Below are 19,857 nucleotides of genomic sequence, written 5' to 3'. Positions count from 1 at the left end.
ATGCCATTGGATTGGGCCTCAGAAGGGCACGAGTACCAAGTTGCGGTTTCTGCACAGCCAAGGAGACGGCTCCTTCTCGTTTGCATCGACCGCTCACTCGTTGAGCCCAGAGAGAAGCGAGTGCAAGGATTCGAATCCCACGGCTTTCTTTGGACTCTTCCCGTCTCTGTCGCTTCTGTCGCCTCTGAGCATAGCTCTCCTTCCAAGGAAACATTCGAAAGACATCGATTCGTAGTTGCCAGCCAACTGCCGCCTGCAAAGCATAGCACCCAGTTTGCGCGTGTTCCATCGCGTGCCATATCCAATATGCAAACCAACATCACAAGCAAGGTCCAAGGTTCAGCATTGACGCGTTAGCGCCAGGCGTCAAATCTCGACGCCAGCAGGGTTTCGGCCTTTGAACCGCGAGACGCATACGCAGCACAAGCGATCATTGGCAACCGTGAATCAGCCTGAAGCACAGCATATAACTGGCATATGGATCATGTTGCGCCTCTCTACCCTTTCATCGCTTGACAAAACTGGTCTGGTATTTCAAATACCCGCCAGCTGCGGCCCCAGTCCAATCTCAGAACGTTTCGGCTGTCGTCTCATTGTGCCGGTCCATCTTGGGTACTATGGGTAGAGCGATGGGGTCTGCTACCATGACCCGCTTGATTTCGACGTGGGAGGAGAGCCCCCCCCATTTGATGGAGCCTTACAAGGTGGGTGCGCGCGCACTCATGACCCCATGTCAGCTCTAGCCGTCGCATGGGTACCTCGCTGGCCTGGTAAGGCAATCGACATGGGTGCTAAACACGCTGCCGGTCAACTTCAAATCGATGGGTGCTTGTCCTTTCCCCGCTACGCCACATACCAACACCATGACTTCTGGTCCCTTGGGCCATAGCTACTGGATCTCTTTCTCTGAACACGCCCCCCAGCCCTTCATTACCCAAGCTCTTTTCCCCGTTTCCCTTCCAATGGTGCCACTCCCGCAATCATTACTCACCCTTGTTACCGGCATGTTTTCTCATTGCTCAGCGTACGCTATATGGGGCATTCTACACAGCATTGCAATTCAGACCCTTGTCGGGTACTGCCCTGTACTCATGGTTCCATGTCACTCAAGCCTTCTTCGAGGAAGGTTTCCTGTCAGTGTTCCTTTACTTCGTCATGCATGTCCAACGGGATTGTGTACTGCCCTCTTCATATAAGTCGGCATCCTGTCCCTGGCCGTGTTTGGGGCTCAGATGGTCCATAGATAGATCACCGCTTTAAAACCAAGCTTTTCGAGTCTTCATCTCTAACCAGCTTCATAAGGCATTATTATAAGCCTCATCCCCTTACTTATTAATCGCACCTCGCAACAACAAGACCACTCTATCATCGGCTTCATAGCTCTTTGACTTTCCGTATGTCTCAATCCGAGTCTCTATACCTTCCCTTGTCCCCTCCATCCTCAGTCAAGATGGACTCGAACACAACAGATGGAACCTGTGACAACCCGAGCTCACCTCCCACCAGATCAACTGTTGGTAGTCAAGTCTCTGTTAGTGGGGAGTTCGTACTTGGCTCAAACATAAGTGTCTCGCCGCAAACTCATACGCTCGAAATATCCCCTCAGCCTCCAGTTCCCTCGCCAAACCATTACTCATCCACACCCTACTTGAACACGCCAACCCCCGAGTCTACTTACCTCTCCACGCCTGCCTCTCAATCATATTCTCAGTTTCCAACTTTGGCTTCAGTAGGCATTGATTCAACCTGGAGTCAACCAGATCAAGCTCAGGAAGGAACAAGATCATTGATTTCCTTTCCACAAGAGGACAGGCATCAATTGGCACCAAACTCTCGTCAGGCGGGACGATCGACCAGCATGAGGTATTATTTCTTCTTGTCTTGAACTCTACACGAAGTACTAATGTTGCCATTCAAGCACTGTTGCTATTCAATTTGATCCAGCCTTTACTATGGGACCTCGATCAGCCTTCACATGGCCAGGTATGTTGCAATGTCTCCTACTCCATGTCAGTCTAAATTGACATCTTTACAGGCCCCCTTGAGTCAAGTAACTCTGGAAGCAGCTTGCTAAGTCCTGGACTGCCTTCAATGGGACATGTTTCTGGAAGTAGCCTCACACCCCCACCACAGTCGAGATCCGTGACATCGAGCCCCCCACGACTGTCTCTTTCGGCAGACCAGCGAGAAGTCAAACGACAGTCAGATAGGGCACGTCGAGACTCGAGGCTGGTGAACAGAATGCGCCGCGCCAACAGTAACTCTTACGTCGATTCTTCGCCTTCGGCTTTGGGGCTTGCCGCTACCACAACTGCTATGAACATCTCAGCTTATACAGCTGCGCCTGCTCCCGTGACTCTCATGAGCGATACTCCGACTACAATGAGCAGTTCGACGTATCTTCAATCTTACAGCCCGTCCCTCGAAGACCACCAACCGCAATCCGCACCCGTTTATCCTACCTCATACCCACAAAGCTTGTAAGACCCCTGCATATATAGGGTGGCGCCCGGACCATGCTAATCTCTAACCATCAGACAAGCAAACTATAATATGCCCGTGGATTATGCAGCAGTTTATGCAGGATCCAGTCAGTATAGGTATTTTGCCAGCGTGCATATCTTTCGCGAGCAACGCTAACTGTTCGTGACAGTACTCGATCACCACCTGTACCTGTTGGCCAGGACGCTGGTTTTATGTATCAGGTACCTACTGTCCTAGGCCCTGGAAGCGCAAACACACAAGAAGCGGGACATGTCAGAGTCGTGCAAAGTCGGCCAAAGCCGCGATGCTGGGAACACGGGTGCAACGGGCGACAATTCTCAACTTTCAGTAATTTGTTGCGACATCAGCGCGAAAAATCTGGCCAAGCCGCAAAGGCTTCCTGCCCTAACTGCGGAGCCGAGTTTACGAGAACTACTGCACGAAACGGACACCTACTTCACGACAAGTGTAAGGGTCGACGAAACTCATGAGACGAATACGTTTAGATGAACGAATTGTATAAAATCAGCAACACGAGTATGCAGGTCGGATACGATTCTTGCTGCAACGTTCGTGGCTCAGCCTCGAACTGAAACGGATCTGGCGTTAGTGGCTTACGGTCTACCAACATCACAATTATTGGTGTTTTGCTTTTAAAGACGGCGTATTTTTGGCAGTTACAAGAACTCGAAAAGATCGGGTCCTGCAGTCTGAATTGTTAAAGCTAAAGGGTCGGCTGGCGTTGTTTATATGTCATTAGCGATCAGATATGGTTCGCATCATGAAATAACTTGGGGTGTCTGAAGAGGCAAGGACATACTGTTATTGGATTGCCTCCGGAGCATATTGGGATTGGAGTCTACTTTTAGCCATTCTTGGTATTCTTTCTTTTCACCAATACCCCCGTATAAGAGGCTGGTATGGATGGAGTCGTACTATCTTTTTACTTCTATACTGTATCTATTCTCCTTCATTTGGAAGCAGGCCTATAACAACGCTTTGTTTTTAAACACAGATTCATGATGGAGATGGTTGAAGCCTGGTCACCATAGATATATAGGTACAACACGTTATATCAAAGCTTTGGAAAACGAACCTACAGTCAGCAATATTTGGTGTATGCCGTTTCAGGCATTTGGCAGCTTAGCAACTCACTGCCAAAACTGGATGGGGCTGCCAAAAAGCGCGGTACTTAGGTATACTGGTACAGGCTAAGCTGGAATGGATGACAGAAGTGAGCAAATGGAGGAGTGTAGTATGCAAGAATCGAACGAGGCATCGGATTTGAAACAAGCCAACTGTGCAGGGAGGACGGGATGCCCCAGACTACTGGGAAGGGGATGTGAGTCCGAAGCAAATGATCGTCGCGGCACTCAAGCCCACCCTTGGCTGAGTGACCAGGTTCAGGGGACACAGCCGCGCCGCAAATAGCATGGACCAGGCCAAGAACACAAGTTGGCTTCAACGGGTGTGCCTGGCTTATGAGGGATAATAATTAGGAGGATAAGTAGTTCTAGATGAGTTTTAGTGCCACCTTACGCGGACGCATAGCTCCATAGTCTGAGAAGGATTTGTGGTTCAAATGGAAACATTGGTTACGGCAGTAAATCGATCGTTAACTTTGAAGGTTTAAACCGTGACAAGATGATAAGCAAACCTTAACCTCGTGCGCCGGCTGAGACATTAAACTGCTACCCGACTCCGTATCCGTGTCCGAACCCGTCTCGGCCCCGAAAACAAAGGCACCCCGGAGAACAGACTTGGACGAAAAGGCCGAAGATTGACAACTTGTCCGGGGGTATCGCTGGCGAATGGACGGTCGGATCGTGGTCGTCCCAACGGCCGGCCGGCGTAACCACCACGCCCAGCAAGGCGGCGCAAAGTGAAAGGAACTGGAACCCCCCTGGTCTGGGCTGCATTCATCACCCCCTGAGTCTTGCGTGGGGATGCTGTCAGGACTGATACGCTCACACCTAGAGGATGTCATCGAAAATGCACCCCAATTCACCGACATGGCATGTGCATTGCATTTGATCTTGTTTAATGAAACGGGGGCCAGCCACATGGTTTCTGGAACAATCAAGCCTGATTCTGTCAGAAAGCTGAACCAGCAACAGTCTGAAGTATAGGGTATTGACAAACGAATATCATGGCCAAAGTAATGCATCAATGTATGTATACATATGTATGAATCTGCTGACTTGACCTTGGCCAATCCTGACGGAGGGATGGTTGCTGAGTGGAGATAACTGACGCGAGCGGGCAGGTTCCCGGTTCTTTTGCTAGAGTGTAAGGGTCACTTACTCCTGTTGTCCTTGCAGTAAGTCGTTGGATACCGGCATTCGTGTCTACTGGGCTACGTAGCTAATTACGTTTATGTGAGCTAGCGAATCAGATTTTATCGACTGTGACGGAACCTGGGTAGGCAGCTGGTAGGGTAGCATAAACCTATACGGCACAGGCGTACTGTACTGTACAACTGTAGCCTAAGATAACCTTTTGACAGCCGGAAAACCGGAAGAAAATCTTAAATGCTTGTCTGTTCATGACGCCATGGACCACAACGACGGGACCGTCTTTCCTTTATAGTAATTGATTCGACAAGCGAAATCCATCACGGCGATAGATCAACCCCTAGACATGAGAATGGCGAGGTCCAGTGCCAAGTGTCACAATGGATCAGATCGTCGCCTTTTCACTTGTGAAAAGAGAGACCTTTGTGTGTCAGCTTTCCTTCCTTATTCGGATAGCTCACGAAAGGCGCGGATGCATTAAGGAGGAACCCTGGCCACCCGGGAGGCGCTGTCATAAGAGAACCCAGTTTTCCTAGGCTGAGGCTCACTGATTAATAGCCCTGCCACCCCAGCGATCCATAGCATAACATGAGAATCAAGGATCTCGAGGCCAGACAAGAGGTCGTTGCGCAATACGACGTTGATCAATGGTAAGGCACAAGCACTCTGGATAGGGCTGGGAAAAGCGGGATGTTATGTCCAGTTAAGGCGAAATAAACGTGGAGGTGGGGAAAAAGATTGAATTGACCTAAGAAAGAAGGGAGTTGTTACCGTTTTCTTCTACAGCAACTGCAAGGTACCCGAAACACAGGTTCGCAGGGCACAAGGTCGATGGTAGGCTGCAAAATGACAATGTGCCAGCATAAGGGCTTTCCAAGTTCTGGGGACTAATGGATGTCATATCGCAGACTGGACGATAGCACCCTTCAATAAGACTCTTCGCTACCTTTCTTGTCTTTTCGTTTTTTTGGGGGTTTTTTTTTTACCTCCCCGATCAACCGGGGCTGCCGACCGAAACAAACAAGCATCTAAAGAACGCTGGAAGTCAATTCGGCGAACTGTGGTGCATCATTGGCCGATAAACGCCTCGACCGTCAAAACCTACAGCAACACCAGAGTAGGGTAACATTTAACCCTTTCCTCGGGCCTGAACCTGGACGAAAGGCCTCGCCTTCAACTAGACTACCTTACTTCTAATTAGAGGATGATCAAGGTCGAGCTTTAGTTTTCGGAGATGATTGAGCCGTGCCTTGGCGGGTTTCTGCATCGGAGTTAAGAATTTTGGCCGTCGCCAAGCAAATAGAGTCGAGAGCAGCTACGTATCAATGGAGCAAACGCACAAGAGTCGTGCCTACTTCCTATGCGGTATCCTGAATCTAATTATTTGGCGGTTCAACCTTTCAAAGGGAGCTCTTCGTCCACTGAAGATCCACTGACCAAAATACCGCCCCCGGAGCCGAACTTGTAGCGTATCGGCCGAGTCGGAGATGATCTTCGCTGGCCCCAAAAATCTGCCCCCTGATGGTCTCGTTTATTACCTAGCTCATGCTTTTCCTCCTAGCGATAATTCACAGTTCACTCAAATCGTGATCCTCCAGGATTCTTTCCATGCTACGGAGTCCGTCGTATTTTTTACTCCCCTATAGCACGCCGTCACCGACTCTGTTCCAACTCTGTCACCCTGGCTGGCTGACTCGCAACGAAGCGATACTCTGCCACCCCCTTCTCACCCAGTTCAATTTTAAAATCTTTCTCGAATCACCACGGGCCAGGCATCAAGATCTGACATCTAGCTAGTGCAGTGCGCCTCGCCTCGCCCTATAGTAAGCTTAGTTTGCGAACAAATCGATCCTCCAAGCTGGACAAGCCGGCCGCTGGGCTGAGTTTCCGGGAGATGGCGATGGGATGGTCCAAACGTCTGCTGGCGAAACAACATCTTACAGAAAAACAAAATTGAGCCTCATACCTTATCTGAAACGCCGTAAACATCTGGAGTAGACGTATGTACATATGGCATCCGTGCTTTCGTCTAAGGTTTACTGGGTCGTTAGGGGTGTGTGCAACAAAACCCTCCGAGTCAAATCAACAAATTGACTCCGTAGTTGTTACCCATCGTGCCCAAATAGTCGATTTACACGAGTCTTCTTACCAAATGAACTGTGGTAGGTATCAGTAAACAGTCAATTTACAAGGGCTCCATATAGTTCGTTTGCAAGTCGCTCACCGGGTCTACAGACCTTTTTTCTTACTTCATTCTGCGATACACTAGGTTCCAAGAATCGTGCTACGAAAAAGAAGAACCTCTTTCCTGTGTCTTTGTAAACCCCCCGATGATCACTTACACGACTTACCATGTTGAGTGTCGGCCGCCCTCCGACGGGGGTCCAACGTGCCGTTGAAGGAGCGCGGCCCGTCCTGCGCCCCACTGTGACATAAACGGTAGAAACCTTGTGCATGTTCAAAGTATCCACTTGCCAGTAACTGTATCCGCACGTACCAACAACAACCAAAACATCTCTTTTGTTGACATTCTCACACCCCATTTCAAACCACACTACAATGCCACAATGGTCCTAACAGCGTCGCGATACCGGGCACGCAAGCAAAAGGTCTTCTGGTCCGTTTTCCAGACGGATGTCTCATCGCCCACGCCCCGTTCAACTCCCGTTGCAGCCTTCACCGATCAAGGTGCTGCCTTTGGAGGTCCCCACGCGTCACCTCAGCATGCTCCCCCACCACCACCACCACCGCCTCTCTTTCACGAGACTCTCCAACATGCCGATGACCAGGTGAGGTGGGATCGAGCATGGCATGCTGTCACATCCAAGATCCAACTACCAACTTCAGTTGCGGTTGAAGATTCCTTTGGCACTTTGCCTCCAGAGTCACAAGACGTTGACTTGGATTTCCGTGATTCCCTAGCTCTACTTCTCTACCCTGGCCGCTCTTTGCCCCAGGCAGCCCATACAGAAGATATCCTCCTTTGGCACACACACCAAGTTCGCCAGCACTTTATTCACCATGTTATGCCACTGTTGTCTGCGTGTTCCAGTCAGGGTGATCACACACAGGTCTTGGCCTCAAGTGTCTCGACTCTCGAAGCAGCTCACAGGCAATATCTTTGGGGCTTGACACTCATAGTCCAAGGCTACGAGGACGACGCTTCTGCTAACGCATCTTTTTCAAAGTTTCGTCGTGATTTACATACCATCATTGGTAACTCTCTCAACCAAGGCTTGACGAATGCCCTGACAAGTGTCTTACAGCGGCTCATCCGTTCTAGCCTTGGTATAGGGAGACGCTATGATGGAATATTAGAATCACAAGACAACTGTGGCGATTCGGCGGTTCGGGAAGAGCTTCTGGGACTTCTTGAGTCACTTAAGAATGTTGGACTTGTAGGGGAGAGATTTCAAGTGCTCTTCGCCGAAATCATGGATGCCAGCATGGAGGAATTTATCAAGACCTCCTATTCAGGATTCTGGAAAGCGTCTGAACAGTCGTCAACGCCAGGCTCAAGTACCTTGACTGGGTGCCTTGGTCATCTTTCAGATTGGGTTGAAAACCAGTACGGTCGCCTCGCTGTTGAGGTTTTCAGTCGTCTTGAAACTCGTATCGCTTGGAGCGACGTTGAATGCTGGAAGGAGATCGCGGTAGGTCGCCTTGCTACTCTGCGAATCCAAGAACTATTTGATATCGCCTTGAACTGGCCCGAAAGCCGAGGCGGACTCGAGGATCTTCGTCTGGCCGTTTCTACGCCACAACGTCGCCTTCAATTGACCGACACATTCTCACTCGCTCTTCAGAAGCGACTCCTTCACCCTGGACGATCCACCTCCGATATCCTTCAGACGTACATTTCTATGATAAGGACATTTCATGCCCTGGATCATTCAAAGGTTCTCCTTGATCGTGTCGTTCACGCACTACAGCTGTACCTGTGCCAGCGGGACGATGCCATTAGGATCGTGGTCACAGGCTTGCTCTCTAACCCGAGTGAGGCTAGTACGGAGGAGGGAAAGGCAAAGCTTGCGGAGTTGGCAGTGTTGCTCAACTCAGCTTCTCAACAGCAACGGCGCCAGGTCGACGACGAGGATCTGGACTGGAACGACATGACCTGGGTGCCCGATCCTGTGGACGCAGGTGTCAACTACAAGAGACCTAAGAACGAGGACGTCATCGGAACTCTGATCAACGCGCTTGGCTCTCAAGAGATTTTTATCAAGGAGTTCCAACTTATCATCGCGGAGCGATTGCTTTCTAACCAGGGAAACTTTATACAAGAGACCAAAGTACTGAGCCTGCTTAAAAAGCGGTTCGGCGACAATGCTTTACAAAATTGCGATGTCATGATGAAGGATATTCAAGACTCAAAAAGAGTCGATGCAGTTCTCGGAAAGAATGTTTGTCAACCGTCGCTTGATTCAGGAGCACTGGCATATCACTCCAAGATCCTCTCCCGACTCTTCTGGCCAACCTTACCTAAAGACCCTTTCACAGTTCCGCCACCCGTTGCCGCGATGCGGGCCAGATACGAACAAGGGTTTGAGCGACTCAAGACCTCTCGGAAACTCACTTGGTTGGATCAGTTAGGTACTGCAACTGTCAAACTTGACTTCGAGGACCGCACTGTCGAGCTTGAATGCAAGACTTACGAGGCTGCTGTGATATACGCGTTCCGGGACGACAGCACTGAAGGCAAATCCGGCCCCACAGAACGAACTTTCGACGAGATATGGCAACAGCTCATGATAGACGAGGATCTTCTCGACCTGGCTCTAAAATTCTGGATCTCCAGGAGAGTGCTCCGTGATGTTGGCAGCCGAACCTATGTTGTCTTGGAGCGTTTGAATGAGGGTGAACAAGCAGGTGAATCAGGTGATCCTGGTGAAGCTCAAGAACTTGGCAATGACAGCCGCTCGTCTCCTCGCAAGCCTAAAATCGATCCCAAGGAGCAGGAGCGCCGAACTGTATACTGGCAGTTCATTGTAGGCATGCTGACAAACTCAGCACCAACTATGCCACTTGGACAGATGCTAATGATGATGAAAATGCTGATTCCCGATGGCTGTTCCTGGACTAATGAGGAGTTGCAGGAGTTTTTGGCCGAAAAGGTGGCGGAGAATAAATTAGAGCTAGCCGGCGGCAAGTATCGCTTGCCGAAGAAATGAGAATAGGCTACTCGAACATGAGCGTTGTTGAGGGTCGAATGTCTGCATCATGGGGTTCGAGCGAAGTGAGTACTGGCTGCAGTGTCACCCTCTCGACAAACCAACACGGCGCTGGAGCCCGTCAGCGCATGCTTGCACCACAGCACAAACACTCGGGACCGAGCAAGAGATTGACGAGCCGAGACGACTGTTCGATGGCGAATATGTCGTGGTTGCCGCTGCCGTATCGGAAGGGAGAGGGATATATTCTTGTTCCATCCTCCTGTTGTTTTGTATATGAATGAGGCCTCGCTTTGCATCGAAACGTGGCAGCAAGAAGACGGAGCCTAGGGGTCACATGTATAACCGGCTCAGCTCAACAGCCTTGATACATCATCCTTGCTCCTATGTCGTGCCTGGGGGGGATTTATTTATGTACTTTGTTGTGCGTTGCTCCAAGCTTCCAGCCGAGGCCGGGCAAACAGCCAGAATAGGAAATATGAATCAAGCTGCCTCAAATGAGCGGACCCTCCGAGTGTTTGTGATCTTCACCAGGGTTTAAGAAGTTTACATAGCGAATAAGGCGTTTGCTTTTGAAGGACACCGGGGAGTGTTCTTTGCCATCTTCAGAGTTGACTTAGTGCAGATCTGGAATGGCAAGGGCACCAACAACGTTCTGGGTAGATCCTACGGGTTCCCAAACACCGAGGGACCAGCTGATGTTTCGTTTCGTTTCGTGGGCTAAAGTGGTTGCAGCTATTGGCTCCTCAGAATTTCGATGAGGGTGATGTGTAGACACGTGAGGCTGAAGGGCATCTTGCAGTGCTTTTAAGGTTTCCTTAAGTGCTTAACAGCTCGGTCAACGGCTCCAATGGGCAGGAAGGAAAGTGCATGATGGATCCATGTCATATTTCAGTCACGGCGATTTCAATGCACCACAAAGATTGAATATCGGTATTTGGTCCAGCCCATCCTCGAAATCCCTTTCCGTGGCCGTATCCGATTTTCCATAGAAAATGTTCGCTTCCTTGACTTTATGACACAGTCGTGTAAGACATGTGTAGGTAAGAGCAATGTGCAACAAGCAAGTCTCCGGTGGATGGGATCTCTTGGCTGTGATGATTTACACAGTGGCGGTTTGAAACATGACCACTTCACGTAAACGATGGGCTGAATTACTATAGAGGCCTCGGCATAAGGTGGTGCGACTTTTATTATGTTATGTTGTGTTTGTGATTACAGTAGGTATCCGCTCGGCTGTGCCGTCGGGAAACGGTATCCTTTGGTACATTTTGGTTGATGACGAGTCTGCTGGGCTGGCAATATTTGTGGTTGATGCAGGAGAAGTCGCAAGAGGAAATAACTTTAATGGTTATGAAGGACAAACGGCACCCGAATAATGGTGAGTATCCTCATACGCAACGATACTGACCATGTCATGAAAGACGTGTCTGTATTCAGACAAATCCCTTTTAGCAGATTCGCGTATGCTTATGCAGCTTTCCTTGTTCTCGTTCGTTCGCCAAGTGACGAATCCGGTCGCCGGACTTGAATAGTTCAGGTAGGAGGTTTTGGCTTTTGCTCGAGCGCTGCCAACGTCAGATGAACGCAAGGTTGACGCCGGGGCAAGTCTGGCTAGTAGTGGCCCTCTCTATGATGGAGGGAGTTTTGGGCTTTTGGCCCTCCTCGCTCAAAGGCCCCTGTCTCTCTAGCTGATGAACGAACGCCTGTTTGTCTTGGCTAAATGGACGTGGGCCCGTGTTGTGAATCATGAATGGCTCGAGGCACGCGAGGCGACGGCTCACATGATGGATCATGTTTACGCCTTGAATCATCACAGCACCAACCAAAGACGTTCATAGTGTATCACCAGAACCTGATAAACCAAGTCAATTATGCATTGGCTAATACTTTGTAACCGGTCATAGCTCAATCATGTTGAGTTTGCTCACTTCCCATTATGCACCTTATTAAGAATCGTCTTCTGATTTATGTCGAGTCTCAAAAGTTTTAAGAGTATACAAGATGATTGGTTTCCCAAGAGGAGAAGCTTACTAGGTGCATTGGCTATCTAAACGTGGTTATTTTAGACAGGCCTGATCGAATCCCTTGTCAGGACTTTTGTTTATTTTACTTCGGAGAGGGCGCCTCTGCTAGCCATAACTTGGCCCTGATCAGCTGAAACTGGTTGTTTCCGCTGTTGCATGAAGTGATGTATGGGTTGAGTCTGTTGATGAATCGGATACAAGTGGAGGGGTCGGTTCTGTCTTACGGAGTAGTAAGTACTACCTACCTAGGTATGTAAGAATTTACAGGACTTGTCGCTCACGGTGGAGCTGGCCTGATAACCCCATGCAATCAAGGTGGTGGCCCCCAACCTAATCAAGTTGACAGTGAACATGCATATCAGGCCTCGTCAATAGTCCAACATGGAGGAAGGTCTTTCATGTAAGTCTCATATATTCTATGCGCTGCATCATACGCACTTTCAACATGTCATTTCCCTCGAACCAAAAGGCCATGAAATGTTAGCAATTCCCTGATCAGAGTTTCCGTGCCCTGGCCGATCGATGATGGGTTGTGCCCGCTTGGGCTTGGGCGGGCTGGCTGGCTGTTGATGGATGGGCTTGAATTCTTCCCTACCCTGCGCATGCAGCTGATGACTAGACTTTCTCTACGCATGACCATGGCCACGACCATGACCATGACTCTTTTGGCGAACTGTGTTTTTAGAAGTGGAGGCACCAATGGTCGGGTGGTTTGGCACGCCGCAGAGTGTGACTTTGTTTGTCCAGGACCGCATGAGGAGCTGGTTTTCCACGTCTGGTGCTCTGTTGAAGCGTTGTCTTCTTGCACTGCGATATCATTTCCGTGCTAAACCTCCAATTTTGTTGTCGCTTTTGGCATCGTCGATAAGAGGCTCTCGATGATCCATTCTTCGCCCGGTGCGCGTATCATAAACCACGCAAATTCCGCCATTCACCCACCTGTCAATCAGTCCCGTATTGATAACCTCACTACGACCAAGGGCGTCCGCTGGTCGGAAGCTTCCTTGATGGTCACGGTCAACCTTGCTCTCCACCCGCTGCCGAACACGGACGGCCGGCCGGCACATTCATTGATGGATTCAAGTATCATATCCGTCCTTGATGAAATGCAATTGCGACTGCGACTGTAGCAACGACTCTGACTCGAATGACACATTTCGTACAGACCATCCGCTAGGGTGTTTCCCCCTGCTCAGAGTTAGAGGAACACAACACGCCCAAGCAGCCCATTCTCGCTTTTGTTTGTCCACCGTATCATCTAGCTTGGCTTAACTCAATTGACTTGGTTCAACACAAAGAAGGCACTCTTGCAGACCCTTCTGAAGGTCTTTGGCCACCATTTCATTCCACGCCCCCCGTCATCTAGATCTGACCTATGCATAGTTCGTCTTCATTTTATTCGCTGGTACACTACCCAAACGCCTCGTACGCTTCCACCATTGGAGTCCGCGACCACTGGCGCTCACCCAGGCCAAGCCTCAGGTCAGCATTCACTTCCAATATCTTACTTACATTGCCCAACTTGCATTGCACTATCCACGACATCCACCGGTGATTTCGCGACCGGCGCCCCTTCTACAAGCAAGGCGGTAGACAAACGAGAGAAGGGTCTTTTCTTATGTCAATGAAACTATCATATCTAACCGCGAACGTAAGACTCTACCCCATGTCCTAAACAGGCCCAGCCAACAGCCCAGTCTTTGAACCGAGACGAGCGAGAGCCTAGCTCAGACAGTGGGAGTCAGATCGTGCAAGAGACGACAAAGACTCCAACTTAACGTTAACTGTCGCCCTTCCGTATTGTACCTTCCATTTAGTAGCTTGCCTAGGTAGCTCTGCGACCTGTTGATTTCACTCCCAGCCAGCCTGTCCCTGCAACCCACAACATCATCACCACCCGCCTGCCGCCTGGTCCCAGGGAGTCTGGTCTGGTCTCATTCGTACAAGCCGTGGCATTCGTTTTATTCTTTGCATTTCTTTCTCTTGTCTCTCACTTGGTCTCTGTCCCCCACACCGTTTTGTCCTCCTCCTCTCTCTCCCTCCTTCACTTCAGTCTTCTTTCTTCCATTCCTCTCTCTGCATCTCCCTCTTCCTATCGACTTCTCGTAGACGCAACGCCGTCCGCTCACACCCCGCCTCATCCTCGTCGCAGAACGCCGCCGCTAGAGCTGAAACTACGTCGTCATCGGCGTTATCGCAAATATCCGATAACGAACGACTCCCCCTCATCATCATACTTATTCATATTCGCCCGTGGCTGCTCTCTCTACCTCCCCACGACTGCTTGTCTGCCCTTCTGACGCTCTACTCTGCTCTCCATCTCCCATCTGCCTCGGGGCCAGGAGAGCTTTGAACCCATGACCACAACCTATCTGCGTTCCCCGATTACCGGTTTGTGACTGCAGCGTGCTACCGATAGTCCTAGTCCAGCACATATAATACGAATACACATATTCACTCATCTTCTACGTGGAGCCCTCGTGCAATCAGCATCCGTCAACGTTCCTCCCACCCGCTTCGTGCTATTCGAAATCCTAGAGCTGCCTTCACGATTGCGCTCGCCTTTATCGAGTTCCAGTGAGCTGCAGCTGGACTTGCGTCTGCGCAGCTCCGTTGGTTTGTGAGCCAGATTGGGCCAATACCATTTTCAAGCCATTTGCTCATAATGGATCCTATGGATTTCGTGCTATCAAGCAACCACCACCACCGGGCTTCCGGCCATTATGACCCTGTGCATTCTGCCTCAAACCATTGGGCACCACATTCTCAGACACAGAACTCACCTGCGTATCCATGGCACGCCCAAAACCCAAGCTTACCTCACCTCTACTCACATCACTATGCCATGCCGCCACACAGCTCTGTTCCAGATCCGTATGGGCATCATGCAGCTATGTTACCACCAATGTTAGGCATGCCGTCTCCGGGCCCGTTTGCAGGTAGCATGCCTGGGCCAGCATCGCCACGGCCAAATGGCCGTGCTCATGCTTATCGCAACAGTATGCCGGTTGCCGTTGCTCCAATACCTTCTGGCACTGGTAGCTACAGTCACGATGCAGCGTTCGCAAACCAAATTCCTGCCAACAGACCTTCAGATTTTCAGCCACAGGGACTCGGTCTAGGCATGCCTCCCCTCGGAGCCGGCCACCAGGAAGTTAATTCACTACACCGTTCGGCATATGTCCATGGCGACTCAAGCGCCAATGGTATGAATCATAGCAACACTGGTTACTTTCCACAGTTTCTCCCAGCCCCGCTACCCCCTCAAACTTTCATCCCGACATCGACAAGAAGAAGCCACTTCACTGCTGCATCGTCATCATCCAGGTCATTCGGTAATCTTCCCTCTCCTAACAGTAAGTCTATCCTATTAGCGCCGCCCTTCTCGACATACCCTTCCAGTCTCGCAGGCTAGTGGATTTGTGAATCATTTGTTGTTTCGTGCGATATTGTTGACTGAGCAGCTTTCCAAAAGCCAATGCTTACATACTCTAGGACCTCCTCCTTCGTCATCTGGATTTCGTCGATCTCACCCCAGACAACGCAGGCGCATAATGTCGACAGAGTCCGGACACGACGACAATGAGGATGACGGGTATCATGGCCATCATGAGCATGTTCTCCACAGTCCGAATGGTTCCGAGTCATCACCAGAGGTGGAGGAGGCCTTAATCCGACAGATGCAATTTGTCAGAGGCTCTTTGACGACCAAGATGGTGGCTTCCCAGCTAACGCTCCAGTCACTCATGAGCGTCAAGCTTGAGGACTTAGCTGAGACAGACCGAAGTAAGAACTTCCTCCCCATCGAAACTGATTGAAGCTAACGTGTTTCAGGTTGTGTAATTTGCTATAACGAATACGGCGTTGATACTCCAGAAGGTATTAAAGAGGCTCCTCTTCGTCTACCAAAATGTGGACATGTTTTTGGCAACCACTGCATCAAGAAGTGGTTGGAGGATTCGGATAGTTGCCCTTACTGTCGAGACAGACTACATTCAGAACCTAAGGCACAGACAAATTCGTCCGCCGCCGCATTCCTAAGCTTGATGAGAAATAGAGGCGCGAGCATCCATCCAGTGTGAGTCAAAAATGAAAGAAGGAGGAACACGAATACCTTGTCCGCTTGATCAATCAACTGACGTAGGCAATAGGATGGCAGCAAGTGGTCCACATGATGAGGCTCTGGCACGGGCAATTATGGCCACGTATGGAGCCGCAGATCCACGGAACAATGGCTCGCCTCGATATTCTGCACAAGTACCTGGAGATGGAAGGCCACCACCTAGAGAAGGTGTTGAACACCAGCACCGTCGACTTCGAACGCGGTACGGCAGCTCATCCACGCGTGACAACTTTGCCTTGCCCGAAAATCGCAGCCAGGCAGCGTCGACATCTTCACAGCCTGTGACGACTGGTTCTAGTCTATCAGCCATACCGCAGCAAACGGAACGTCCCCTTACGGAAAGACAGATACAAGAGTGGACGGGTGTACCCACGCAGAATGCAAACGACGGATCGATGACGGTCCGGGATCGCAACGCTGAAACAGAATCATCAACTGGAGCGACGCCAGTAGTCTTGCCAGTCTCACCTTTATATGCAGCACAAGAGGATGAAGCTCAACACTCAAATTTCAGAACTCTTCGGAACCCATTGCAAACACAGACGGGTTCCCCATTTGAGGGTTTGGGGAACAACGAAGCTGCGCCGGATATGACATATCACGGCAACCGCAATTGGTGATGTGCCATTTTGTGACACAATCTTGACTTTATCTCCCGAAAGAATTGGAAGAAAAGGTGGCGGAACAAAGAACGACGGAGAACAGATGCGTTTGCGATAACCTAGTCAGCCGCGCAAAGGCTACTGGCTCCTTGGGGTACGGGATCGCAGTCGCAACATGATAGGTGGACTTTGACATGGGAATTCGGGACTCGCAAAATACATGAGGTCAGAGGCCTTTTGGCACGGGTTGGCGTTGAGTATGATGGTATGGTCATGGTTGAAAACGCACCAGATCAAGGGATTTTTGGTATATTTCTGGTTGATACCACCAATGATTGGAAGGGAAGTGTTTTGAAGGGGCACATGCAAAGAGACTGAATTGTTCACTACTCCGTATCCAGCAATCAATAGGTAGGCGACCTATCGCTGTAGCGGAATTAGCGATAATATTGAATGAAATACTTTACATAGTAAGGGTTGACACTCCCAAAGACCCTTGCTCAGTTTATGGAGCCAAGAATACCTGCTGATCTCCTCGATCGGATTTCCATTGAAGCGTCCAGCTCCGCAACTTATACTAGAATGGAACTAGCGTCTTGATGTCTCCGCATCAAGAGTTGGTCGGTCGGAGCTTTTGTTGCATCGATGATGCCGTTGGAACGGTGCAATGTTGATGACCGACTCGGACCATGTGGTGCGTCCGTTTATATCTCTGACGATTCGAGTATCTCATAGAGCCTTGGATGTCTAGGCCTCCCCACTACACTGAAGATAGACGAATCGCTTATAAGACCATTCCCTGTCGCTGTACCCCTTGAGACGCGCAACTGTCGCCATTGCATGTGTTTTCCTACGTTCAACCTAAGGTTCATAACCTGGCCTTTTGAAATTTCTCTCTCTCTCTGCATTTTTATCTTAACTCGAATATCATGGGACTACGATGGGAGCGTATCACAGCCACTGCTGCTATAGGTACCTTATCGCTCGCATGGGCACAGAACAATTGGGCAAGACTACAGCTCTTGGGACACTTTACAGAGCTTTGGATTGCGAGTCTCGCTATCTGGGGCGTCTGGACAGTATGGATATATCCTTTATTTGTGTCTCCCCTGAGACATCTTCCTGGGCCTTCCGGGAACCATTGGTTCATGGGTCAGGCAAAGAAAATTATGGCCGAACCCTCAGGTGTTCCAATGCGAGAATGGTTCGTGGGCGTATTTCTTGTGTCGAATTCGAGATGATGGAAAACCCACTAATCCGCAAATTGCGTTTAGGGCTTCTACGATTCCCAACGATGGCCTACTCTGCTATCGCGGGTTCTTCAATCAAGAGAGAGTGATGGTCTGCTCACCGAAAGCCTTGGCTGAGGTACTTAGTACCAACAGTTATGCTTTCCCGAAGCCCTCTCATTTTCGATGGTCCATTGGTCGCATTCTTGGAATTGGCATCTTACTTGCGGAGGGGGAGGAGCACAAGATGCAGCGCCGCAGCTTGACACCTGCATTCGCCTTTCGTCACATAAAGAATTTATACCCGGTCTTCTGGAGCAAGGCTAGGGAAGTGACACGCACCATGATGGCAGAGTTCGGTGGGAAGGAAGAGGTCCATGTCGAAATATCTAGTTGGGCATCACGAGCCACACTCGATATTATTGGTCTCGCTGGGATGGGTCGGGACTTTGGCGCCATTCAAGACCCTCAAAACACTCTCGCTCAAACATACAAGCAGATATTCAAGCCTTCACGCCAGGCTCAGGTCCTCGCTTTTATTGGCATGATTATTCCCATGCAATTCATCACCAAGCTACCTTTCCGTCGAAACGAGGATATTGCTAAGGCAGCCACCGATATCCGGGCAGTCTGTCGAGATCTCATCCGTGAGAAGAAGGCAAAAATTGCCAATAAGGAGCAAGCCGATGTTGACATACTATCGGTCGCTCTTGAAAGCGGTGGTTTCACTGACGAAAACTTGGTTGACCAGCTCATGACATTCCTCGCTGCAGGGCATGAGACAACAGCATCAGCGATGACCTGGGCAATATATATGCTCTCGAAACATTCCGATATTCAGAGCAGGCTGCGGGACGAAGTACGCGAACATCTTCCGTCTGTGGATTCGGACGTCGATATCACCAGTCTCGACATAGACCGCATGCCATACTTGAATGCAGTGTGCAGCGAGGTTCTGCGATATTATGCCCCTGTCCCATTAACAATGCGCGATGCCGCCTACGATACCACCATTCTCGGCCATTCAATCCCCCGCGGCACACGCGTTGTCATTGTACCGTGGGCTACTCATTTTGATACTGAGCTCTGGGGCCAGGATGCGGGTCAATTCAAGCCAGAGCGGTGGCTCCCATCGGGTGGAGAGAGTGGTTCCGCTGACCGCAAAGCAGCGAGTGGTGGAGCGAGCAGTAACTACGCGTTCCTGACTTTCTTGCATGGCCCACGGAGTTGCATTGGATCCAGTTTCGCAAAAGCAGAGTTCGCATGTTTGCTAGCGGCATGGATTGGTCGCTTTGAGTTCACCCTTGCGAACCCTGAGGAGATGGATGAGAAGAAAGTGGAAATTCGGGGCGGTATAACGGCCCGGCCCGCGAAAGGTATGCATGTCAATATCAAAACAGTGAGCGGCTACTGATATAATACGGGTCTATTTGTTTGGCGATTATGGGTCAGAAATTCAGTGTGCAGTACAAAGCTTGATTTACATTTACACGATATTATGTTACATAGGCGATATTGCGTGAGATGGTGTGTGTAAGTCGGAAGATTCGCGAGGTGGGTGTGTGGATGCAATTATCGAGCCGTTCATTCACGTTGGAGCTTGTCTTAGCTAACGGGTAATGATGGAACGGCTCGCCGGTCTATTCCACGAACATTCCTAACAATTCTTATCAGTTCTGCCCAGCTCATGAGAAATGAGACCCTGCTCATACATAGGCATTCTTATCCAATGAGGTAGAGTTGCAAAACGAGGCCGGCACTGTGAGACAATCGACAAAAGAGACCCTCACTTTTCGATACTGTACAGGGTAGGCTCCACCTCGTAGCCTGTAAGAACCGACACCGTCTGCATGTGTGACTGCATATGACTGCCAGCTGGCAATGGATCTTCGATGTGGATATTACGACGGCGCTAGCCAATGTGTGG

The 19,857-nt window shown here is 50.0% G+C and overlaps 6 protein-coding genes across 8 annotated transcripts; all 6 read left to right on the top strand.

Annotated features, from left to right (window-relative positions):
- Positions 1-357, top strand: FOIG_00838 (uncharacterized protein; the record flags this gene model as incomplete). Its single annotated transcript, XM_031197286.1, has 1 exon — positions 1-357. The coding sequence occupies one exon, from the start codon at positions 1-3 to the stop codon at positions 355-357; it is 357 nt and encodes a 118-aa protein (XP_031073053.1).
- A 315-nt stretch (positions 358-672) lies between these two features.
- On the top strand, positions 673-3,579 carry FOIG_00837 (uncharacterized protein). 3 transcript variants are annotated; one of them, XM_031197283.1, is made up of 5 exons: positions 673-1,863; positions 1,919-1,983; positions 2,036-2,480; positions 2,538-2,600; positions 2,654-3,579. In XM_031197283.1, exons 1-5 carry the CDS (start codon positions 1,397-1,399, stop codon positions 2,973-2,975), a joined length of 1,362 nt encoding a protein of 453 aa, XP_031073050.1. In that variant the 5' UTR covers positions 673-1,396; the 3' UTR covers positions 2,976-3,579. The 3 variants fall into 3 exon arrangements, with proteins under 3 accessions (XP_031073050.1, XP_031073051.1, XP_031073052.1); XM_031197284.1 differs by having other exon boundaries at positions 2,538-3,579; XM_031197285.1 differs by having other exon boundaries at positions 2,036-2,600.
- Positions 3,580-7,293: 3,714 nt separating this feature from the next.
- Positions 7,294-10,941, top strand: FOIG_00836 (anaphase-promoting complex subunit 2). Its single transcript, XM_031197282.1, has one exon. It carries the CDS (start codon positions 7,346-7,348, stop codon positions 9,947-9,949), a length of 2,604 nt encoding a protein of 867 aa, XP_031073049.1. The 5' UTR covers positions 7,294-7,345; the 3' UTR covers positions 9,950-10,941.
- A 3,700-nt stretch (positions 10,942-14,641) lies between these two features.
- Positions 14,642-15,794, top strand: FOIG_00835 (uncharacterized protein; the record flags this gene model as incomplete). The annotated part of the gene is made up of 2 exons (XM_031197281.1): positions 14,642-15,332; positions 15,472-15,794. The coding sequence occupies 2 exons, from the start codon at positions 14,642-14,644 to the stop codon at positions 15,792-15,794; spliced, it is 1,014 nt and encodes a 337-aa protein (XP_031073048.1).
- Positions 15,795-16,065: 271 nt separating this feature from the next.
- On the top strand, positions 16,066-16,719 carry FOIG_00834 (uncharacterized protein; the record flags this gene model as incomplete). The annotated part of the gene is made up of 1 exon (XM_031197280.1): positions 16,066-16,719. One exon carries the CDS (start codon positions 16,066-16,068, stop codon positions 16,717-16,719), a length of 654 nt encoding a protein of 217 aa, XP_031073047.1.
- A 657-nt stretch (positions 16,720-17,376) lies between these two features.
- On the top strand, positions 17,377-19,728 carry FOIG_00833 (uncharacterized protein). Its single transcript, XM_031197279.1, has 2 exons — positions 17,377-17,905; positions 17,976-19,728. The coding sequence occupies exons 1-2, from the start codon at positions 17,631-17,633 to the stop codon at positions 19,342-19,344; spliced, it is 1,644 nt and encodes a 547-aa protein (XP_031073046.1). The 5' UTR covers positions 17,377-17,630; the 3' UTR covers positions 19,345-19,728.
- Positions 19,729-19,857: the final 129 nt, after the last annotated feature.

Source organism: Fusarium odoratissimum, assembly GCF_000260195.1.
Source record: "Fusarium odoratissimum NRRL 54006 unplaced genomic scaffold supercont1.1, whole genome shotgun sequence".
Taxonomy (NCBI): Eukaryota; Fungi; Ascomycota; class Sordariomycetes; order Hypocreales; family Nectriaceae; genus Fusarium; species Fusarium odoratissimum.
Note: the sequence above shows the minus strand (reverse complement) of the source record. Positions and strands in the feature narration are given on the sequence as shown.

Excerpts from the sequence above, each read along its gene's own strand:
- FOIG_00837 (XM_031197283.1), top strand. The coding sequence starts at position 1,397 with ATGTCTCAATCCGAGTCTCTATACCTTCCCTTGTCCCCTCCATCCTCA. Across the intron at positions 2,481-2,537 it reads ACCTCATACCCACAAAGCTT|ACAAGCAAACTATAATATGC; the intron begins GTAAGACCCCTG and ends TCTAACCATCAG. Across the intron at positions 2,601-2,653 it reads GCAGGATCCAGTCAGTATAG|TACTCGATCACCACCTGTAC; the intron begins GTATTTTGCCAG and ends TGTTCGTGACAG.
- FOIG_00836 (XM_031197282.1), top strand. The coding sequence starts at position 7,346 with ATGGTCCTAACAGCGTCGCGATACCGGGCACGCAAGCAAAAGGTCTTC.
- FOIG_00833 (XM_031197279.1), top strand. The coding sequence starts at position 17,631 with ATGGGACTACGATGGGAGCGTATCACAGCCACTGCTGCTATAGGTACC. Across the intron at positions 17,906-17,975 it reads GGTGTTCCAATGCGAGAATG|GGCTTCTACGATTCCCAACG; the intron begins GTTCGTGGGCGT and ends AATTGCGTTTAG.